At 40.7% G+C, this 24244-nt stretch overlaps 1 protein-coding gene across 2 annotated transcripts in view; it reads left to right on the forward strand.

Moving 5' to 3' along the window:
* Window positions 1–24244, forward strand: part of PI4KA (phosphatidylinositol 4-kinase alpha) — a 120729-nt gene that overhangs the window by 13028 nt on the left and 83457 nt on the right. The window contains exons 2-8 of one of the 2 annotated variants that reach the window (XM_055322301.1): window positions 7413–7529; window positions 12764–12857; window positions 15668–15756; window positions 17926–17998; window positions 18601–18860; window positions 19589–19655; window positions 22493–22641. In XM_055322301.1, coding sequence (XP_055178276.1) covers window positions 7413–7529; window positions 12764–12857; window positions 15668–15756; window positions 17926–17998; window positions 18601–18860; window positions 19589–19655; window positions 22493–22641 — 849 coding nt within the window. Of the gene's footprint in view, window positions 1–7412; window positions 7530–12763; window positions 12858–15667; window positions 15757–17925; window positions 17999–18600; window positions 18861–19588; window positions 19656–22492; window positions 22642–24244 lie in introns of those variants that run through there. The other variant, XM_055322302.1, reaches the window with a different exon arrangement.

Below are 24244 nucleotides of genomic sequence, written 5' to 3' on the forward strand. Positions count from 1 at the left end.
GTGTACATTTGGGAGTTATTAGAGGGCCGCAGGTCTGAAGCCCAGGTGAACATCATTTCAGTCTAGTAGTAGAACTCGCATGGATTCTAGATGTTTTTACAGAAACTACACCAAGAAAAGCTCAGTGTTAAATTCCATTTGTCCTGTGAATTTTTTTCTTTTCTTTCTTTCTTTCTTTCTTTCTTTCTTTCTTTCTTTCTTTCTTTCTTTCTTTTGCTAATGAAGTGATTTTAAAAGTTTGGTTTTATTCACATAGAGCTGTGAAATATTTTCAAGGCCATTTCGTGAAGTTAAACTTTATATGCTTGAGTTTCTTGTTTCAGGTGCTATCTGCTTCACTTTTTGCCATGACTGTTGTTATGTAGCCACAGGTGTCTTTGTCAGGGTTGGCATAGCTTCATCTCTTGTTCCTTCAAAACAGAAAAACTTTTCTCCTTGAATTGAGACTCTCTGGGAAGTTGTAGTTAAATAGGAGTTGTTTTGGAGTGCCTGGTGGGCTCAGTTAGTAAAGCACGTGACTCTTGATCTTGGGGTTGTAAATTTGAGCCTCACAATGGGTATAGAGATTAATTAAGAATCTTTAAAAAATAAATAAATAGGAATTGATTTACTGATAGTGAGATGTTGGAATTAAAGAAGTTATAAGACTGTTGTCTGTAGAAAATATCTGTTTAGCTTATTTGACTTAGATTTTCTTTCAGTTTTACATTACTTCTTTGTTCTTGAATTACCCAGATTATATTCTTCGAAATTCTATACACTTTTCTCTTATTTTTCAAGCTTTCAGAGTATAAATATTATCATCCTTTTAAAAATAAGATATTGGGGTGCCTGGGTGGCTCGTTGTGGCCCGGGGTGTGGTCCTGGGGATCGAGTCCCGCATTGGGCTTCCTGTGTGGGGCCTGCTTCTCCCTCTGCCTGTGTCTCTGCCTCTATCTCTTTTTTTTTTTTTTAATTTTTTATTTTATTTTATGATAGTCATACAGAGAGAGAGGCAGAGACACAGGCAGAGGGAGAAGCAGGCTCCATGCACCGGGAGCCCGATGTGGGATTTGATCCCGGGTCTCGAGGATCGCGCCCTGGGCCAAAGGCAGGCGCCAAACCGCTGCGCCACCCAGGGATCCCAAAACCTGGTTTCTTTTTTTTTATTTATGATAGTCACACACACAGAGAGAGAGAGAGAGAGAGAGAGAGGCAGAGGCATAGGCAGAGGGAGAAGCAGGCTCCATGCACTGGGAGCCCGACGTGGGATTCGATCCTGGGTCTCCAGGATCGCGCCCTGGGCCAAAGGCAGGCTCCAAACCGCTGCGCCACCCAGGGATCCCCTCTGCCTCTATCTCTGTCTCTCTCTGTGTCTTTCATGAATAAATAAATAAAATACTAAAAAAAAAAAAAAGATATGCATTGGGGTGCCTGGGTGGCTCATTTGGTTGAGTGTCTGACTCGTGTTTTGGGCTCTGGTTATGATCTTGGGGTGGTGGGATCAGGCTCTGCACTGAGCCTGTTGAGATTCTCTCGCCTCTTCCCCCTACCCCCCCCAGTTAGATAGATAGATAGATAGATAGATAGATAGATAGATAGATAGATAGATAAATGCATTAATAGCAAAGTTGTTTGCAGTATTTAAAATTTTTTTAAAAATTTTCTGATTCTAAAGTTAATTAACAATGTTCCCAATGGAAAATACAGGAAAAAAAAAAGATGGAATTAAGTATTGCCTATAATCTGATTAGTAATGTTTATATCTTGCTGGATAGGTAGTCTAGGTCTTGAGTTTTGTATAATATTCTATGACCAATTGTTTAGTTTCCTATTGTAGCTGTAATAAATTACCATAAACTTAGTGGTTTATTTTTTTTAATATTTTATTTATTTATTAATGAGAGACACACAGAGAGAGAGAGAGAGAGAGAGGCACAGAGACACAGGCAGAGGGAAAAGCAGGCTCCATGCAGGGAGCCTGACTTGGAACTCGATCCAGGGTCTCTAGGATCACGCCCTGAGCTGAAGGCGGTGCTAAACCACTGAGCACCTGGGCTGCCCAAACTTAGTGGTTTAGAACAACACTAATTTATTGTTTTGCAGTTCTATAGATTAGAAGCCCAACACTGGTGTCACTGGACTAAAGAGGTGATGGCGGGGCTATATACCTTTCTTGAGACTCTAGGGGACAACCATTGCCATTATAGCTTCTAGAGATCCCTACATTCCTCTATCATAGCCTCTTCTTCCATCTTCAACACCAGCAATGTGGGGCCAAGCCCTCACATCCTGTCACTCTCACCTCCTCTTTTGCCTCACTGAAATAATCTAGAATAATCTCTTCAGTTCAAAGTCCTTTTAACCTGTTTACATCTGCAACCTAATTACATCCATTTGCCATGCGAGGTAACATGTTCACAGGTTCCAGGAATTAGGACACAGACATCTTTGGGCAGGCCATTGTTCTGCCTGCCACACAGATGTGGTTCATGCATTCCTGAATTATTATGTAGGTCTCTAAGTGGTTTATTAGTTCTTTTTGGTATCTTTCCTTCACATTTTAAAACTGCGTGTCTAGCTTTTAGAGTAATCTTAAATTGTCACAAATGATTTCTATTTATATATTTTTAATTAAGTGGAGATAGGGAGGAAGGTTTGAAGTCAGAATAGCCCAGAGATGGGCAGCCCCGGTGGCGCAGCGGTTTAGCGCTGCCTGCAGCCCGGGGTGTGATCCTGGAGCCCCAGGATCGAGTCCCATTTCGGGCTCTTTGCATGGAACCTGCTTCTCCCTCTGTGTCTCTGCCTCTCTCTCTCTCTCTCTCTCTCTGTGTGTGTCTCTCATGAATAAACAAATAAAATCTTTAAAAAATAAAAAAAAGAATAGCCCAGAGCTCCTCTGGGGATTTAAGATGGAGACAAGAATGGTAAAAATTGTGCTGCCTTCAGATGTCTCTACCAGGTAGGGTGACAGCTACATGAGCAGCAGGGTTTAAACATGTTCCTGATGGGGAATTCTTATTCTGGGATATTGCTAGAGCTCATGTTTACATCCACTCTGAGTATTAGTTTCCAGAGTGTAATGCCTAAAAAAGAAAGGAATAAGCAAACAGGAAATGAAACCCAATCCAGAACATCTGCCCTCTGAGGAGAAATCTAGTTCTTATGTAAATGAAGAGACCCTGGGGTTTGCCACCCCCTCTGGGGCAAGTGCCAGAATAGACTGGCAGCCTGGATTGAGAAGAGAACCTGCCACACTGGCCAATGAAGTCTGAGCAAAAACTAAGAATAGAGGCAGGCCTGCATCCTGGGGGAGAGTGAGTATGTCTGTTTTAGCGCTTGTCCACAGTGTAGAAGACAGAGATACGAAGATAAGAGATGATTTTGTGCCTCCGGGGAGCTTGCAGATTAGTGGACAGATAAATGCACATTAATAACTGTTGCACAAATAGGGATAGATATTACTGATGACGTTACTGGAACCCTTCAAATACATGAAGACAGTAGTTGTGTTTATCTATAGTCTTATTGTCTCCAGGCTAAATGTTGCTTCTTAACTGCTTCTTGTATGGAATAGTTCTCACACCCCACATCATCCTGCATCATCTTCAGATACTTTTTCGAGTGGCAACCCAATCTTTCCCTCGCTTCCACATGTTGTCCATCATCAAGTCTTATAATCTTCCACTGAAACATCCTGAGCTGGACTGTTTCTGTCTGTTTTGATCATTACCATCTTTGCCTGGCCAACTGAAGCATCTCCTGACCTCTCTGTGGTTTCACTCTTGTCCTCTCAAATGCATTTTTCATGCGGCGGCCAGAAGGATTCTTTCAAACCTCAGTTCTAAACTGGAGTTTTTAACGTGCACCACCTTGGCTCTATTGCTATTACAGTACAAACCAGGCTCCCAGTTTCTGCCCGTACTTGGACTTCTGTACATCCCCACTTTCTCTTTCCCATTATTCTGCCTCTCCAGTGGCCTCTGCCAGAATGCTTTTGCCTGATTTGTCCTGGCTGGTTCCTTCTTAATCAGATCTTATTTTATTTTATTTATTTTATATTGTATTTTATTTTATTTATTTATTTTTTTTTATGATAGTCACAGAGAGAGAGAGAGCGAGAGAGAGGCAGTGACACAGGCAGAGGGAGAAGCAGGCTCCATGCACCGGGAGCCCGATGTGGGATTCGATCCCGGGTCTGCAGGATCGCGCCCTGGGCCAAAGGCAGGCGCCAAACCGCTGCGCCACCCAGTGATCCCAATCAGATCTCATTTTAATGGGCACCTTCTTAGGTCTTTTCTGATCACCCCATTAAAAATAGTCCTTCAGGCACTATTGCTGGGGAAATATAATTCCCAACAAAATTTCCCAAGTGCTTTCCACGAAGGTAGTAGAGAAGCCCTCTCCACAGAAGGTAGTAGTTATTGAATAAGCATTAAACCAGGACATGATGTGCATCACAAGCAATCTGTTAAGAGATTGTAAAGACAGAAAACAATCTTACCGTATTAGGTAGCCAAGCAGGTACAACATGTTACATGTATATTTTCAAGAGAAATGATTACTAGTCCTTAGGTAAGAAGACTTGAAATCTCTAGGGACAGAGAAAAGAACTGAGAGCAAAAATATTTAAAATCTTAAGTGTATATGTATTTGGCATGTGGTGATATTGAGTTATCTTTTTGTGTACAGTCATATTTTTTCCATATATAATAATGAGGTTATGACAATTTTGAAGAGTTCCAAGTTTCCATTTTATCTTGTAGCACATTAGCTTCACCTGTCAGGTATGTGGCATTGTATATCTTCTGTGTGTTTGAACAAGGTGTTGGTAAAGTATTGCACAGAACAAAGTACGTAGATTTTGACAGGGCCTCAGACTCCTCCCTTTGGTTCCATGGTGGTCAATCAGCATTCTTTGGCTCTCATTGACTCAGTCTGCTATAAGTCCACTTTCTTCGATTTCTTATTTATAGGGATGTTTCTTGAGAGACTATTCTTTTTGTCAGGATGTGAGATTCACTGGTGGAAGAGTCTGGAGTCTCTGAAACGATCACTTTATTGTGGTTGGTCTGTAGCTCTCTTTGTGTTTTATTTTCCCCTCTGACTGTAAAATGGAGGGACATTGAAGAAAAGTGGGAATTTAATTTTTCCATTCTTCTCTTGCCTGTTACTTTATGCTCTTTTAACTATTTAATCATAAAAATATGGATTTTCCCCCATATGTATGTATTTTTAACTTACATGTTCTCCCTGATTGTAACATTTTCTCCTAGAACATGTTTTGGCAAATATTAAAAAAGCACAAAGAAATGTAAAACCTTAGGGCACCTGAGTGGCTCAGTCGGTTATGTCTGACTTGATCTCAGCTTAGGTCTTGATCTCGGGGTCGTGAGTTCAAGCCCCATGTTGGCCTCAAGCTTGGAGCCCACTTAAAAAAAAGAAAAGGAATATAAAACCACTGGTCATTCTACCTCTCATAACTGACAACATTTTGATGTATTTTCTTCTAGTACTTTTTCTGTCATAATTTAGATCGTTCCTCTTATGAATTTATAGAACATTTAAAACATTATTCTGTCATTATTCATTGTTCATGTCATTATTTAGTCTTAGAAAAATATTATTTTTAATGTCTGTATTATTAGGTCAAATTTTATGAAAGCATTGTTTTTATTAAAAAATTTGGTTGAGGGCAGCCCCGGTGGCACAGTGGTTTAGCGCCGCCTGCAGCCCGGGGCGTGATCCTGGAGACCCTGGATTGAGTCCCATGTCGGGCTTCCTGTATGGAGCCTGCTTCTCCCCCTGCCTGTGTCTCTGCTTCTCTCTCTCTCTCTCTCTGTATCTCTATGAATAAATAAATAAAATCCTAAAAAAAAAATTTGGTTGACTATCAGAGTTTCATAGCTTAACCTAATGTTTCAACAAGTGGTGTAATAATTTATTTTCCTAATGTTATTTAGATTATTTCAGATTTTCAACTGATACACACAAGACTGTGATGAAAGTATTTTATTTACATAATCTTTGCCTGAAGATTTCTCATTATTTCTCTCTCTTTTTTTTAAAGATTTATTTATTTATTTATGATAGAGCGAGCGAGAGAGAGAGGCAGAGACATAGGAGGAGGGAGAAGCAGGCACCGTGCCAGGAGCCCGACGTGGGACTCCATCCCGGGACTCCAGGATCGTGCCCTGGGCCAAAGGCAGGCACTAAACCGTTGAGCCACCCAGGGATCCCCTATTTCTCTCTCTCTCTCTTTTTTTTTTTTAAAGATTGTCTTTATTTATTCATGAGAGACACACAGAAAGAGAGGCAGAGACATAGGCGGAGGGAGAAGCATGCTCCCTGTGGGAAGCCTGATGTGGGACTTGATTCCGGGACCCTGGGATCATGACCTGAGCCAAAGGCAGATGGTCAACCACTGAGCTGCCCAGGCACCCCTCTAATTATTTCTTTACAATCATTCCTAAGAGGAAAATTACTGAAACAAAGAATATTGTCTCTCTTCAGGTTAGAAGGTGCTTCTCTTTCTGGCTTGTTTATTTGCCCTTTTAAAACATCCTTTCTTGTTTAAAATTGCAATGGTAATTGATTGATATTTTCAGGGCAAATCTCAAGCATTACACTGGAATGCCCTTTGTCATTAAAACATCCCACCAGAAAAAAAAGGGGGGGGAATGCCTGGGTAGCTCAACAGTATCCCATCAGACTGTATGAAGGACAATGAGAGACTTCTCATTGTGTCCATTAATAGAACAGCAATATTGGGGCCTCCTGGTGTGTTTGCTCAGAGATTCTTGTGGCAGGGATTTTCAAGATTGGCATCACCTAATCCTATTCATAATAAATCCAGATTTTTAGTTCCTTTATATTAGACATCTACGATTGTTTTGAAAAAATTCAAATTTTTGCATATATTTAGTAAATTGCTGAGTTATTGTCCATTTGTTTCTGCTAGCCACTCTAATGGTATATCCAGTAACAACAGATACTGTTTGTTGAGCACCTAGTACATACTGTGCATAGTCCTAAGTGCTTTACACACATTTTATCTTTTAAAGAATCCTTCTGGAAGCACTGTGACTATAGGTAGGTTTGGGTAAGCCTCTTGGGCACCACTGGGCAGCATAGACTGGTGACTGTTCTGACTGAATTGCAGACATTAGCTATTGTGCTTGACCTCCTCCATGTATGCATTATTTTAACTCTTGGTCCTGGTTCCTCAGTGCATATATGTTTTACAAGCATGTGTATGATCATTTCAGAAGCTGGAGATGATCTTTCTATGATTATTGAATTGGAAAAAAATGACTTATGGTTATGTAGACTTACTGGGATTTTATGCTACTAGTTTATGTCCTATGTTCTGAATATGGGCTTATATATTTTTTAATCTATGAGTTTTTGTTGTTGTTGGTATCATTTTCTAGGTCCAAAAGCTGCTTTGTATGTGTCCAGTAGACTTCCATGGGATCTTCCAATTGGATGAAAGACGGAGAGATGCAGTGATCGCATTGGGCATTTTTCTCATTGAATCTGATCTTCAAGTAAGTCTTTATTACATCAAAAGTGTTTCTGCAGTGTAAAAGGAGTGTAATTAGAATTTAAATTTGTATGATTATATTTACCTGAAGCAGTACTAGAAGAATGCATATGAACCTAATAAAAGTGGTTAGTGATGGTGAGGCAGAGTGGGTGCAACATGTGGGAATAATTTAATTAATATAATTAATGTACACTCTCTTAGGACATTTTGTTTTTTGAATTGTGTGAATAATTAAGTTGTTAAAATAAAGTGGTTTTTGGTTTTTGTGGTGTTTTGTTTTGCCAGAAAGTTAATTAAAATGTTTTGTGAAGTAATTGTGTGCCCTCCAGAGTGGACTTGATTTTCAAGGTCAAATGTTAAAAAAAAAAAAAAATGAGGTCAAATGTTCATCGGTCAGACTCAGAGTAACTATTTTTTTTTTTCTTTCCAAAAGGATAGTGTTCGTTGAGATAATTTTGACATGATATGATCTTTTTTAGAACTGTGATAGATATAGGGGCGCCTGGCTGGTGAAGTCAGTGAAGCACCTGATTCTTGATCTCAGGGTTGTAAGTTCAAGCCCCATGTTGGGTGTAGAGATTACTTAAAAATTTAAAAGAATTTTTAAATTTTTATTTATTTATTTTTTAAAAGATTTTATTTATTTATTAATGAGAGACACAGAGAGAGAGAGAGAGGCAGAGACATAGACAGAGGGAGAAGCAGGCTCCATGCAGGGAGCCTGATGTGGGACTTGATCCAGGGACTCCAGGATTACTCCCTGAGCTGAAGGCAGACACTCAACTGCTGAGCCACCTAGGCGTCCCTAAAAAAATCTTTTTTTAAAAAAAACATTTATTTCTTTTATTTGAAAGATAGAAAAGAAAAATCACAAGTGGGGGGAGAGGAGGAGAGTGTGGGAGAAGGAGACTCCCCACTGAGCAGGGAGCTGGAAGCTGGAAGTGGTGCTTGATCCCAGGACCCCAGGATCATGATCCTGTGTGGAAGGCGGATGCTTAACCAACTAAGCCACTCAGGCATCCCTAAAAATTAAAAAAAAAAAAAAATCTTAAAAACCATGATAGATATAAAATAAGTTTTAGAGTACATGTTAATGTGTCTTTTAGAGGTAATTTAAAAATCAGTGTTGTGTTGTTGTGGCTCCAACAAAAAATGATGTGGCTTTTTTTTTTTTTTTTTTTTTTTTTAGAATTTCCCAAGTTTAATTGAAGCAAATGGTTAGTCACTGAATACAGAATCTATTATTTGTTTATTTTTATCATTATCAAAAATCACTTTTAATTTCATATTTAATCATGCTATGTTAGGAAAATAAAGATGTTAGATATTTGAATTTTTATTTATCTAAATATACGTGTCCTGGAAATTTAACTTTAGTAAAGATTAGTATTTAAAAAATTTTTTTTTATTTATTTATGATAGTCACACACACACACACACACACACACACACACAGAGGCAGAGACACAGGCAGAGGGAGAAGCAGGCTCCATGCACCGGGAGCCCGACGTGGGATTCGATCCCGGGTCTCCAGGATCACTCCCTGGGCCAAAGGCAGGTGCTAAACCGCTGCGCCACCCAGGGATCCCAAGATTAATATTTTTTTTTTTTTTTAATTTTTTATTTTATTTATTTACGATAGTCATACAGAGAGAGAGAGAGGCAGAGACACAGGCAGAGGGAGAAGCAGGCTCCATGCACCGGGAGCCCGACGTGGGACCCGATCCCGGGTCTCCAGGATCGCGCCCTGGGCCAAAGGCAGGCGCCAAACCGCCGCGCCACCCAGGGATCCCAAGATTAATATTTTTTGACAGAGTATACATTTGAAAAAATAAGCATTAAAAAAAAAAAGAAAAAATAAGCATTTTAATTTTAGAGTTGTATTTTGAAATTTTATTGTTTGACGAAGGCCTCATGAAACACCAAAATTAGATGTATTTAATTATTCTTCCTATTTATTTATAGATGTGAAAAGAAAGAAAACCATTTCTACTTTTCTATTTGCAAAGTCCTATTTAAATTTAAATATAAAGGGGTGCCTGCGTGGCTCAGTCAGTTAAGCACCTGCCCTTGGCTCTGGTCATGATCCTGGGGTCCTGGCATAGAGCACTGTATCGCACTCCCTGCTCAGCCGGAAGTCTATTTCTCCGTCTCCTTCTGCCATTCCCCCCACTTGTGCTCTCTGGCTCTCCCTATCTCTTTGTCAAAAAGATAAATAAAATCTTTTAAAATAAATAAATAAATTTAAATATAAAGGGAGGAAAATAATTTTTAAAATAATCTATATGAGGGATCCCTGGGTGGTGCAGCGGTTTAGCGCCTGCCTTTGGCCCAGGGCGCGATCCTGGAGACCCGGGATCGAATCCCACGTCGGGTTCCCGGTGCATGGAGCCTGCTTCTCCCTCTTCCTCTGCCTGTGTCTCTGCCTCTCTCTCTCTCTCTCTCTCTCTCTGTGTGACTATCATAAATAAATAAAAATTAAAAAAAATAATCTATATGAGGAACTGCTATTCAAATATGTATAATCGAAAATATCTGGCAAACATATTACTTAATAAATTTATCTGTAAGTTCCTAATATTTGTGGTAGGTTTTTTAGGGTGGCAAGGAAGAGACAAATACAAATTACCTTTGGTGGTATAATTTGGGTTCTTGGTCAGGATTAGCAGGACCTGGGGTAGCAACTTATGTTCCCTGAGCCATGTAGTCTGCCATTGCTTCCAGGAAGCCAGTTGGCTTCCCTGACACCAGGAGAGCAGCCCATCAGTCTTCACCAGCCCTCTGAGCCGTGAGCCCTAGGGACCAACTTTCTCTTGTTCACTGGGTGTTTGATGTTCCCCGCCTCCATCCAAGATGGGCTGTGGTCTTGGCCTCCATGTGCAGTCACTGTGCTGCCTTGGCAGCAGCTGTGGCCAGTATAGCAGAAGTAGTTTACTACATGTATAAAAGCCATAAAGGGCTATACAGGAGAGAACACCTGGGGTCACTTTCTCTGTAGGGAGCCATGCCTTACATATCCTTCAGAGTTTTGTACATTGGGATCCTGGACAGATGTAGCTAGCTCCTTTAGCTGATTTGGAGGAAATGTTTTGTTTTTGCTAAAGAAAGTTCTCTATTTGTTGTGGTTATCTGTTGTGGTATAACAAACTACCCCAAAATTTGGTGGCTTAATACAACAGGTTGGTTATTGTTTTGGGTTTTTTTCTCATGGATCTGCAATTTAGACTGAGCACAGAAGAGTCACTGTCTCTGCTCCATTCAATGTCACCTCAAGTGGCTTGAAGGCTAGGGGCTGGAATCACCTGAAGTCTTGTTCATGCACGTGTGTGTGGGTTGATCCTGGCTCTTGGCTGGGACCTAAGCTAGGGCTCTCAGCCAGGGCACTCCTATGTACATGACATCTCCATGTGGCCTGGCCTGTGTCACTTTGTCACAATGTAATGTCTGGGTCCCAAGGGTTTGTGTCCTGAGAAAAAGGCAGATGGATGCTGCACTGCCTTCTTTAACCTGGGAGGTCAGTTTCTTAAACTATTGTTGTTTTTGAAAAACAAAAAACTACAGTTTGTTTTTGTTTTTTTGTTTTAAAGTTTTTTTTTCTTAATTTATTCATGAGGGGATCCCTGGGTGGCGCAACGGTTTGGCGCCTGCCTTTGGCCCAGGGCGCGATCCTGGAGACCCGGGATCGAGTCCCACATCGGGCTCCCAGTGCATGGAGCCTGCTTCTCCCTCTGCCTGTGTCTCTGCCTCTCTGTGTGTGTGTCTTTCATGAATAAATTTTTTTAAATTTTTTTTTAATTTATTTATGATAGTCACACAGAGAGAGAGAGAGAGAGGCAGAGACACAGGCAGAGGGAGAAGCAGGCTCCATGCAGGGAGCTCGACCCAGGACTTGATTCTGGGACTCCAGGATCACGCCCTAGGCCGAAGGCAGGTGCTAAACCACTGAGCCACCCAGGGATCCCCCTACAGTTGACCTTTGAACAACATAGGGTTTAGGGGCACCTATCCCCTGTGCAGTTGAATATCCACGTATAACTTTTGATTCCCCCAAAACTTAGCTACTAATAGCCTACTGCTGACCAGAAGCCTTACCAAAAACAATAAAGTAGGCTAGAGAAAAGAAAATGTTATTAAGAAGACCATAAGGAAGAGAAAATACATTTATAGTACTGTAAAAAAAAACTTCATATATAAATGAACCTCTGTACTTCAAACCTGTGTTGTTCAAGAGTCAACTGTACTTTTAAAAACACCAGAAGCAAGTCAGTAAGGCAGCTCGTTTTCCAGGAGAAGTGAATATGGCTCCATCTTTCCATGGAAGAAATGTCACAGAATTTGGAGCCATGTTTTCTTTTTTTTTTTTGGGGGGGGGGGGCCATGTTTTCAATGTCACTAGTGAAACAACCAAAAGAGCCAATCATGGAAGATTACAGTTACATGTCAACTGGCTAGTTTGTAAACTAGAAGAAAGTAGTTTTTGTATTGGCTAATGATGGCTATAAAGTCTGTTGGACAATTTGAGAAAAGCAAAAGGAAACATGTAACAGAAAATTAAAACAAAAAAGAAAGAGGACAAGGGCCATGAATAACAGAAGCATCACCAAGTTTAGAAACTTGTGGCTATGAGCTTCCCTCAGTGTAGAGGATCTGATCCTGGGGCCCAGTCAAGGGTTTGTGGGCTCTCTGACACTTTTACTGAAGGCAGTTTTTTTTTTTAAACATTTTTAAAATTTATTTATTCATAGAGACACAGAATGAGAGAGAGGCAGAGACACAGGCAGAGGGAGAAGCAGGCTCCATGCAGGAAGCCCGATGTGGAACTCGATCCCGGATCCCCGGGATCACACCCTGGACTGAAGGCGGCGCTAAACCGCTGAGCCACCAGGGCTGCCCTACTGAAGGCAGTTTTAAGAGTGTGTGCACATGTACCTTCTTCTGGAGAGGCCATCATAGGGGCCGAATCCCCAGAGGAGGCCAGAGCCAGGTTGAACATTTAGCCAGCAGCAGAAGGGTGGGTTTTAGCCCTTGCTTTTAGCACCTTTGCTGCAGGCTGATGGGATAACCTCTGGGTGCCACCTGCTGCTGCCACATCGAAACAGGAATGGTGCTATGTCATGCGAGCATCCATCTTTGAGATGATTAGGATGTGTATGCTTTACTTTGGGCTTAGTACTAAAAAGCTACCAGCCACACGTTGTATTGAACATAATTTTTTTGTTTTGTTTTGTTTTTAAGCACAAAGATTCTGTGGTTCCTTACCTTCTTCGACTGCTTAAAGGTCTTCCAAAAGTGTATTGGGTAGAAGAAAGCACAGCTCGGAAAGGCAGAGGTAATTTTGTACGTTTTCCCTGAATTCAGGGAAGAGCATGCATGCCCAGTCTGTAGGATCAAGTGTTTAATCATTATTAATGTGTCAGTACAATGTTTTGAGTTTGTTCCACTCTTGGCTTTGAGATTGCTGTCTGCCTGTGGTAGCGTGGGCTGTGCTTACTCATTGTTGTCTAGAGCCTTTGGCTGAGGGGGGTGTGAGGGCCAGGCTGAGAAAACTGACTTTACATTGCACTTTGGGAGTGAGCAGGAACTTGGAGACCTTTAGGAACCTTTTCTCATGTCTTTTTGCCAGAATTGGGTCCCTTGCCCATCCCTGAGCCCTTAGATGAATAGGCTTACTCCTGGAGTGAATCCAGTTCTCCAAATTGTATTGCTGCTGCTGAAAAAGGAAGGGTGAGATGAATGTCCAAGACTTGAACACCATGTTCGCTATAAATAGTTTATCATTTTGTTGCTGTTGTTGAGTTTTTTTTTGTTTTTGTTTTTGTTTTTAATTTTTATTTATTTATGATAGTCACAGAGAGAGAGAGTGAGAGAGGCAGAGACATAGGCAGAGGGAGAAGCAGGCTCCATGCACCAGGAGCCCGATGTGGGATTCGATCCCGGGTCTCCAGGATCGCGCTCTGGGCCAAAGGCAGGCGCCAAACCGCTACGCCACCCAGGGATCCCGCTGTTGTTGAGTTTTAATTAAATTTTGTACCTTTAAAAATGATATTTAAGTCCACTATGTGCCAGGCATTGTGCTAATAAGCACTTGTAAAACTAATGTTCTCATATATTGATTAACCCAAGACTCCAACATCTGTTTGGAACTTATTTAGAGATCATTAGAGCTTTAGAGATCAGGACCCTGAAAACCAAAGTTTTCTTGTAATCTCCCTCTGTGAGGCCTGAGGCCCACTTTCAGACATAGCAGCAGGTTGGTGCCTATAGAGAAGGCCCTTGTCATTTTCATTGGTGGCATGGCCCTAATTTGTTGGGTGGGCTCAGCTTGCTAAAGATGGGTTTTGCTGTTCTCATGCTGTTCTCTTGTCCTTTGGGTTTCATCATTTCTGGTAACCTGTGGCTAAAACTGGCAGACCCCAAATTATGCATGTATCCTGGAATTTAAAGAACTATAATTTTTTTATTGAAATGTAGCTGATACACAATATTATATTAGTTCCAGACATACAACATAGTGATTGGAAGTTTATACACCTTACAGAATGATCATAACGATAAATCTAGCTACCGTCTGTCAGTCTGTCACCAATATTCCCTATGTTGTGCATTATGTCCCTATGCCTTCTTTGTTTTAGAACTGGAAATTTGTACCTTTTAATCACCTTTCCCTATTTTGCCCATCCTCCCACCCTAAAGGACTACAGATGAAATAGAAAGCATTGCTAAAAAGTCAAACATTTCTGTCCACCACTTAATTTGGGGAGAAGTAGAGTATCAGTAGATTGATTCTGTTTTCTTTTCTTTCAAAACAAGTATCACTTCTATGTACTGTGGACTCCTCATCGGGGTGAAAGTTTTAGCACTATTTGAAACATTGTTAGAGATAAATTTCCACTTAGCTGGTAGCATGTCATTCTTTTATTTTTTTATTAAGGCAGTATGATTTATGCTTTTTAAACTCTAGAGGATTAGTTCTCAAAGTCCATCCAGGACCAGCAGCATCAGTGTCACCAGGCAACTTGTCAGAAATGCAGATTCTTGGTTCCCACATCAGAGCTTCTGAATTAGAACTCTAGGGCTAGGAAAAGCTGGCAGTCTGCATTTTAACAAGACTCCAGGTGATTCTGATCACACTCAAGTTTACGAAGGACCTAGAGCTGCATTTTAAAATCATAGGTACAGATGTAAACATGTAACAATCTTCTGCCATGTACTATGAATAGATCATAAAACAGTGGATAGGTCTCTATTCTTTGTTAAATATTCAACATTCAAAATTGATTAAATATTCAATAGCGATGGGACTTACACAGCAGTGATTCTGAACATTTTTAAAGTGCACGCCATAGAAACTTTGGTCTTTTAGGTTCAGTGATCCCTTCCCAACCTTGAAGCCATGCTCCTGAGAACCTCCCTATGAGGAGATTGGTAGTGGAAGGGCTTAAAAACCTATTAGGAATAGAGCAGCAAATCTTTGGAAGTTCTTATTAGGGTTTTCTCCGTTTGTCAAAATAAAGCAAAAAAGAAATATAAATATTTAATTTAAAGTAGTAATTGGTATTTGACAGCCTCCATGTACCATCTCTTCTACTGTATTAGGATTGGCTTCTCACCCTGGGTAGAAATTTAGATCAGGAATAAAAAAGTAGAGTCTGTCATGTGGGGAGAGACTATAATCTCAAACTATAAATTGGCTCAGAAACATTTAAGTTTATTGAACCAAAACATTTTATTTTATTTTATTTTATTTTTTTTTATTTATGATAGTCACACAGAGAGAGAGAGAGAGATGCAGAGACATAGGCAGAGGGAGAAGCAGGCTCCATGCACCAGGAGCCTGACGTGGGATTTGATCCCGGGTCTCCAGGATCGCGCCCTGGGCCAAAGGCAGGCGCCAAACCGCTGCGCCACCCAGGGATCCCCCAAAACATTTTATTAAAAGAAAAGTTAGGCGTATTTCTTAGGAAACCTGTTGCGCCCATATCTCTTCTTTGGGGGTTCACTTCATTGATAACAGCCATCCCTGTAGACTGGTCCCTTGGCAGGCCCTGTGAGAGAGGGGACTTAGTGAATCAGGTGGCCCAGAGGTGTGGCCCTGTGTCTCAGTGGTAATGATCTGACTTGTGTCTGTGTGCCTTCCAGCCACCCTTCCAGTTGCAGAGAGCTTCAGCTTCTGCTTGGTCACTTTGCTGTCTGATGTGGCTTATAGGGACCCCTCACTTAGGGATGAGGTAAGTGTGTGGTGAACTGGAGTGCATTTCTCTGCAATCGAAAAGAGTCCCAAAGTAATGAAAAGAGTAAAAAAATTTTGAAGTGATTGGGTTGTTTTGGTTGATTTTTTTTTTGTACAAACATACCTAAGAAATGTTCAGTACTTACTTATAGTACTTTCCAGGTTACCCAGTAACCTCTTGACTCTTGTCTCATCCAGCTTTCCCCATAGCCCTGTGAAGTAAGCAGCAAAAAGCAGATGCAGCTCACTTTCCTGACTCTCCATTGTGGATTTTTTTTTTTAAGATTTTATTTATTTATTAATGAGAGATACAGAGAGAGAGAGAGAGGCAGAGACACAGGCAGAGAGAGGCAGAGAGAAAGAAGCAGGCTCCATGCAGGGAGCCTGACATGGGACTCGATCCTGGTTCTCCAGGATCATGCCTTGGGTGGAAGCCAGGCGCCAGACTGCTGAGCCACCCAGGCATCACTCCACTGGGGATTGAAGTCATTCATAGAAGGGAATTATCTAGGTAGTTGAAATTACACCCAGATTTTAAGTGCCCAGATTTTTTTAGTTTTAGTTTATTTTGTTGAAATGTTACGTAAATGCTTCTGTACTCTTTTCCTCTTTAAACAAAGAATACAGTCATAACCTCAACTTTTTCTTAATTACATGTTTTATTTTGAAAATCGGTTTGTATATGCCGCTATCCTCAGGTCCTGCCAAGGAAGGCATGGTTGCCTGTCTATATGTTAAACATTCCCAGCTAGCTGTGCTTTTTGAATTCTTGTATCTGTTTTTTAATTTTTAAAATCTCTCTCCTTAACCAAACTAAAAATTCTGCTGTCAGTATTTCTGCCATTAACAGTCTTTTCCATCCTTCTTTCTTGGTTTGGCCAACCTTCTTTATTTGAAGGTTAGAATTAGAATTGTATATCATTATTTCAGAAGTTAGCAGGCTATAAGTTAAGGGCTCTTCTATAAAATTTATCAAAACGTCAGTACTAAAGATGATGGCCTAACTTTAATACACAATGGAGAAAGTCTCGCTTTTCAAGTCTTCATATGTTATTCAGCATCATTTAACATTAGCAAAATGTCAGAAATTTACCTTGATAAGGAAAATGTCATAGGAGACCAGTTTTATTCTCTTCTCTTTGCCTGGGGTTTCCAAGACTGGTAGTGAGGGAAAATAAGGTAGATGTAGTCTAGTTGATCTTCATCAAAGCATTAGACAAATACCCCTCGTGACATCCTGGATCTAGAATATGGGCCGAGGACCAAAATAATTTAGAAATTTTATGGAGCTGCCTGAAGGACCACCCCAGAGGGTGACAGGCGTGCCAGCCCAGCAGAAGCCTCCCTTAGTCTATCCCCCTACCATTGAAGCAAAAGGAGCCAGGGCCATAAATGAAGATTCAGAAAGCAAGTTGGTTTCGTTTTTAGATGACACAACACTGGGAATCAGAGGCCAGTATGATGAACTAAAGCTAAGCCCCTGAGCTTTGGTAGGCAAAAGCTACCTGTCAATGACAGGCAAAAAATACCAGCAGCATCAGTAGAGGCATAAAAAAGATTCAAGTATTTTTTGTATCGGTAAGCTCATTGAGCCAGCAGAGTGAAGTGGCTGCTGATAAGCTGATGTCATGTACATGGAAGTCTAGAATCTGTTTTGAGTGTGATGATTACTTAGGGTGGTTTCCAACATCCCTGGAATATTAATGTATTTTCCTGAGCAGCACAATTCGAGACTGTTTATGAAACATGGAACTACTGTGAAATCAGAAGCAGGCACTCAGCATCATAAAGGACATGTAAACCTAAGGAATAGATTAAAACAACTGGGGATATTTGCCATGAAAAGAGCTTTGGGGGCCTAATACCCGTTTCTAGAATATGGAGAAAGGAGTGGCTCCAAGAGCCAGGGGTCACAAGCTCCAGAGGTCAGTATTGGCCAGAGTTAGGAGGCACTCTGGACCAACCCAGGAGGGCTGGTTTCTGTCCCTGGAAGTTCAGCCAATTGGCCATTTGGCACAGCTGTCAAGCTATCATTTGAGGACTTATGTATCAGATGTGGGTTTGGACAAGATAATGTCTAAAGCTCCTTCTAATTCTGAATGAATTTCGTGATACTTCTCTGATTTTGTTTATAAGTTTATCTTTTCTGTTTCCTTGGCTATTACAGATTTTAGAAGCACTTTTGCAGGTTTTGCATGTCCTTTTGGGAATGTGCCAGGCCTTGGAGATTCAAGAAAAAGGTACAATTATAGATCTAAGGCTTTTTTTTCCTCCTTAATGGCTTTGTGAATACTTTTTTCCCTTGCTTTTCCCAGTCTTCTTTTTTGTGCTTCACTATTTGTGTACCGGATGGGTGAAACCTTCCTACATTAGTTTGCCTTCATTGCGTGTTAGTTAAGCAGCCACAAGGTGGTCATGACCACAGAACAGCTCTGCCTACTACCTGAATGCCAGATGACCTCACCCTTTCTGGGCCTCAGTTTCTTTACCTATCACATGCTTGACTGCCTCTAGTGTACAGCTACCAACATAATCCCAGGAGGAAGAATTACATTGTTTTAGTAGAGTTGCCTGATAACAGGATTTTCCTGTGTTACTGATTTGGGTATACTATGCATAGATTGAGACCTCCCAAAGAGAACAGCTGTGTACAACAGGGATGTAGTCCAAAGTTGTGGTTCATGTCAGCCCTTGGGGCTGACCTATTGATGTGACTTGTTCTGACCCCTCATATTTGCTAGGGGGTAGGTTATGAGATGTCAACCAGTATTACAAGCTGGTGCAGCACAGCTCTCTCTCAGGGAACGTTCTGGTATTGGAACATTTTCACTTTGTCTTCTAGAATACCTTTGCAAATACGCGATCCCGTGCCTGATAGGAATCTCACGAGCGTTTGGCCGTTACAGCAACACAGAAGAGTCTCTCGTTTCAAAACTGTTCCCCAAAGTCCCTCCTCATTCCCTCCGAGTCCCTGAGGAGCTTGAAGGTGTACGGAGGCGATCCTTCAATGATTTCCGCTCCATCCTCCCCAGCAATCTGCTGACGGTGTGTCAGGAGGGCACCCTGAAGAGGAAGACCAGCAGCGTGTCTAGCATCTCTCAGGTGGGGCTTCAAGCCTGGGCCACAGGCAGAGAGGTCAGGTCTTGTTAAATGTTCACTCGAAGAAAATCCCACTGGTGTCCTGTTCAAGGAAACTCACGAAACAGAAAAGGTTCTCACTGAAATTCTCTGTAATACAAAGGCTTGCTTTGGCCTTTTGAGATTTATAAGTGATTTCATCTCCTAGTCTGAAGTATTTATTTTGTAGCAGTTGGGTGCAAAGCTCTATTCTGAGTGGGAGATAGTTGATGCCCTTAAGTATATAGTTGACTCATTGAGACAAGCTAAAGACACCAAATGCTAAGAATAATTCACCTCAGTAATGAAGCATAAAATATATAGCTAGACATGAAGAATTTAGGGATATGGTATACAGTAGAGAACACTTAGCTAAGGTGGGCTTCAGGGAGGAGGTAAGGCACAAACCAGGACTAGAGGTACACACGTTGGGCTGACAGAGAGAATCTTGTCTTTTTTTCTTTTTTTTAAAGATTTTATTTATTTGTTCATGAGAGACACAGAGAAGGAGAGAGAGGCAGAGACACAGGCAGAGGGGGAAGCAGGCTCCATGCAGGGAGCCCGACATGGGACTCGATCCTAGGTCCCCAGGATCATGCCCTGGGCTGAAAGTGGCGCTGAGCTACCGGGGCTGCCTGAGAATCTTGTCTAAGGCAAAACTGACTGAAGTTTAACTGGCCTTTTCTAATCTGTAAGGTGGTTTTGTGTTTCAGGTCAGCCCTGAACGTGGAATGCCCCCTCCCAGTTCCCCTGGAGGATCTGCTTTTCACTACTTTGAAGGTGGGCTTCACCTTTCTGACAGGAATATTGACCTGGTACTTGGAGAGCAGGTGTTTTACATCACTGTGACTTCTTGTTTTGTAAAAAAAAAATTAAAAAAAAAACTATTAATAACACTCTTGTCATGCATTTAGAGAGACAAGCTTTTAGAAAGCATTTGTTTATTTATTTATTTATTTATTTATAGAAAGCATTTATTTTCTATTTCTGTTTAAACTTCTTAAAATTTAATTTTAAAATATTTCAAATGTGGAGAAAAGTACAGAAAATAATATACAGATCCTCATGTACCTATTATCAGGATTTTAATAAATTAACCTATGAAAGCACTGGTTTTCAGTGAAAGTAATAATGGTGGGCTGGCTCTTTTTTGTCTTAAAGTCATTAGGTATTTGAATAATTTTTTTTTTTTAGATTTTTATTTATTTATTCATGAGAGACAGAGAGAGAGGCAGAGACACAGGCAGAGAGGGAGAAGTAGACTTCCCACGGGGTGCCTGATGTGGGACTGAGCAAAAGGCAGACGCTTAACCACTGATCCACCCAGGTGTCCCATAAATAATATTTTTTAAAAACATAATAATGATATGAGTAGTACTCTATTTTTTTTTTTAAGATTTTATTTATTCATGAGAGACACAGAAAGAGGCAGGGACACAGGCAGAGGGAGAAACAGTCTCCTTACGGGGAGCCTGATGTGGGACTTTATACTGGGACCCCAGGATCATGACCTGAGCCAAAGGCAGATGCTCAACCACTGAGTCACCCATGTGCCTTTGTAAGAATGTTTTTAAAGAGTTATTTCTTAAAAGCACAAATCATTTCTATCTTAAAAACTTTAAATGACTCCTTCCCTGTATGAATCCCAAATCTTAGATCCTTGACTCTGCCGTTCTTATCTTCTGCCTGTATCTCTGCCCCCCACGCTGACTCTGCCACGCAGGGCTTAATTCCTATTTCATAGCATCTATCTGGGAGATGCCCTCTAACCACAAACCTATCTTCTTTTTAATTTTTATTATTTAAAAAATAAATTTGTATATATTTTAGGTATACAACACAAAGATTTGATATACGTATATGTATGTATGTGGTGGTGGTGAAATGATGACTCCAATCACATCCTTTTCCTTATGGTTACTTTTTTTTTTTTTTTAATGCATGGATAGCACCTGAAATGTACCCTTTTAGCAACTTTCCAGTATTTGATGCCATATTATTAACTATCGTCATCATGCTATACATTAGATCTCTAGATGTATTCATCTTACTTAACTACAACTTTATACCCTTTGACCAACATCTGCCCATTTCCCCCATCTCCTTGCTCTCTGGTGACAATTGCTCACCTCTCTGGTCCCACGTATTCGACTTTTTTTAAGTGTCCACATACAAGTGAGATCATGGACTTTATTTTTTGTCCATGTCTGGCTTATTTCACTTACCACAATGTCCTCTAGGTTCATCCATGTTATAACAAATAGCAAAATCTCCTTTCGTAAAGCAAATATTTCATTATGTGTGTATGTATGTATCTAGCACATAAGAATAGGAAAAAATAAATACGTGCAGCATGGGTGGCTCAGCGGTTTAGCACCGCCTTCGGCCCAGGGCCTGATCCTGGAGACCTGGGATCGAGTCCCACGTCGGGCTCCCTGCATGGAGCCTGCTTCTCCCTCTGCCTGTGTCTCTGCCTCTCTCTTTCTCTCTGTCTCTCATGAATAAATAAATAAAATCTTAAAAAAAAGGAATAGATAAATACATTTATTTGTGTAAGTATGTATATTTACACACATTTGACACATACACACACTCCTTACCTTCTTCCCTACCTACTTGCTTTAAACCAGCTTTGTTCTCACTCTTTCCTCATTCATTCCTTCCTTCAGTAGTCATTTATGATGTTGGCCTCCAATGTCTCAACTGCTCTCAATATTACTGACCATTCTCTGTTGTATGTTGCCTATTTGTTCTCATGGGATCCATTTCCCTTTAGTTAGGTCAACAGAGCATCACTAGCATCATTGAACTGCACACAGCTTTGACACAATCAAGACTAAATTCAGCTCTCTGCTTTTTCTGTGCCGCAGGGCTTCAGAAAGTAATAAAATTCTTTTTTTTTTTTAAGATTTTTATTTATTTATTCACGAGAGACACAGAGAGAGAGAGAGAGAGAGAGAGAGAGGCAGAGACACAGGCAGAGGCAGAAGCAGGCTCCATGCAGGGAGCCTGACGTGGGACTTGATCCTGGGTCTCCAGAATCACGCCCTGGGCTGCAGGCGGTGCTAAACCACTGAGCCACCGGGGCTGCCCTATTATTTGTTTTTTAATGGATTGTTAATTATCACTATTTAATAGAGAAATATTACAAACTTATTTTCTAGTCATAGTCTCCTATCATAGATTTCTAATAATGGATTTTCAAGTAATTATAGGCTTTTGGGGCTCATATTTACTCATAAGTGTTGGGTGATTGACTTTATTTTTGTTCTGATTTTGAAACATCTAATAATGTGCATTTTCTATTTTGGTGGGAAAATATCTTGGAATCCTGTGGACCTGAAACTTTTACATCTGTCCACCTTTAAAATTATGTAATACTTTTTTTTCTTCCCACGTTATAGGACATGATTATATCTGAACTTTGATGTGAAATGCTCCCATGAGAGGCATCACTCGCCAAGGATTTGAAATCCAGCCTTGTTCGTTAAAAAACATAGAATTGGAGTATAAACAAAGCAAAATCTATGCCTTTGTTAGTTATTGAGGGAATCAGCTTGAGGAAGTATCCTGGTCGTGTATGACTGTAGCTGACTTTCTGGTTTTTTCCCTGCCAGTCTCTTACTTACCTGATGGGAGTGCCCTGGAGCCCGATTACTACTTCTCCACCATAAGTTCCAGCTTCTCAGTTTCTCCTCTTTTCAATGGCATCACCTATAAGGAGTTCAATATTCCACTAGAAATGCTCCGAGAACTCTTAAACTTGGTAAGGAAAGCATTGGTGGCTAAATAACCCCTGTGTTACTTCAATCAGTAAAATTGCTATTGGTATAAACATGGTTTTTTTTGTTTTGTTTTTTTTTTTTAAGAGAGTGGTGAGTGGTTGGGGAGGATCAGAGGGAGAGAGGGCATCTTTTAATTTTATTTATTTATTTATTTATTTATTTTTGAGGGCATCTTTTTAAAGATTTATTTATTTTAAAGAGGGAGAGTGAGAGACAGAGTAAATCAGCACAAGTGGGAGGGGCAGAGGAAGAAGGAGAAGGAATCTCAAGCGACTCCGCGCTAAGCATAGAGCCCAACATGGGGCTCAGTCTCACAAGCCTGAGATCGAGATCTGAGCCAAATCAAGAGTCAGATGCTTAACCAACTGAGCCACCCAGGCACCCAAGCCTGGTTTTGGTTCTTTTTTTCCGAAAGAAAAACTAGGAGTTTTTTAGTATTTCAGAATATAACTTAGAAGTCATAAATTTTCAATGGAAGAAGGAAGGAAAGTAACATTCTTGGAGTTGTTTGTGCAATGTTTTTGTTGAATCCTTATAGCACTTGTGGGAGAGGCAGCCATTCATCTCCATTTTGGAGGTAGGGCAGTCAGTGCCAAATACATCAAGAATCCATCAACAAAGAGCAGGCCTGGGGCTCAGCCCAGGGAATCTGACCCCAAGTCTAGTTCCTATTGCACCTGTCTTCTTCTCATGGGCTGATATTTTTAGATCAATACAAAAATAAATTTTTCATATTTGAGTACCTTGGGATAACCTCTGAGGTGACGCCAGAGAAGACATTGGTGCCATTGTCCCAGTCCTGAAATAGATGGATCTTTGATCCAGGGACTCTGAAGGTGTTATGATTGAGGTGAATTCCTCTGAGACAGATTCAAGTGGATAGATTAAAGACATTATCAGGGATAGACTCTAAAAATAAGACTTTTTTCTTTGGAAAGAATGAGAGGGTCTCCCTCAGTGTAGAATGTGAACAGGAATCACTCAAAGAGGATGGCTTTGGGCTGAAGATGTATGAAGACATTAAAGCAGGTGTGCCTGGGTGGCTCAGTCAGTTGAAGTCTGAACCCTTGATCTCAGCTCAGGTCTTGATCTCAGGCTCGTGAGTTGAAGCCCCAACTTGGGGTCCATACTGGGCATGGAGCCTACTTAAAAAAAAAGACATTAAAACATTGCCAATAATTGATTAGATTAGAGCCACGATGAATTACTAAATAGCCTACAATGTTTTTGAAGTTGCCCTCAAGGAGGAAAACTCTCCCTAAACTGCTCCTCCCTGTTAGTGTCCCAGACAGAACACTGACCTGGGTGGCCTTCTCAGATGGTCAGGTGGCTCTTCCTCCTGTCATGTCAGAAATCCCAATTGAAGGCTGCATGTTTCATACTCTTTGTAGAGACAGTTATTTTTTCCAGTATATTTTAACTTCTCAAGGTTAGCTTTTCTTCTAGGCAATTTTTCATTTCTTCTCCTGGCTTGTTGTTTATCGTTGTCTATATGTTTTGAAAGTCAGTTTCTCTTTTCTTTCTTTCTTTTTTTTTTTTTATGAAAGTTTCTTAAGGTACTATAGTTAGGATGGCAGGCGGTTT

The sequence above is a fragment of the Nyctereutes procyonoides genome, unplaced genomic scaffold (assembly GCF_905146905.1).
Source record: "Nyctereutes procyonoides isolate TBG_1078 unplaced genomic scaffold, NYPRO_anot_genome, whole genome shotgun sequence".
Taxonomy (NCBI): Eukaryota; Metazoa; Chordata; class Mammalia; order Carnivora; family Canidae; genus Nyctereutes; species Nyctereutes procyonoides.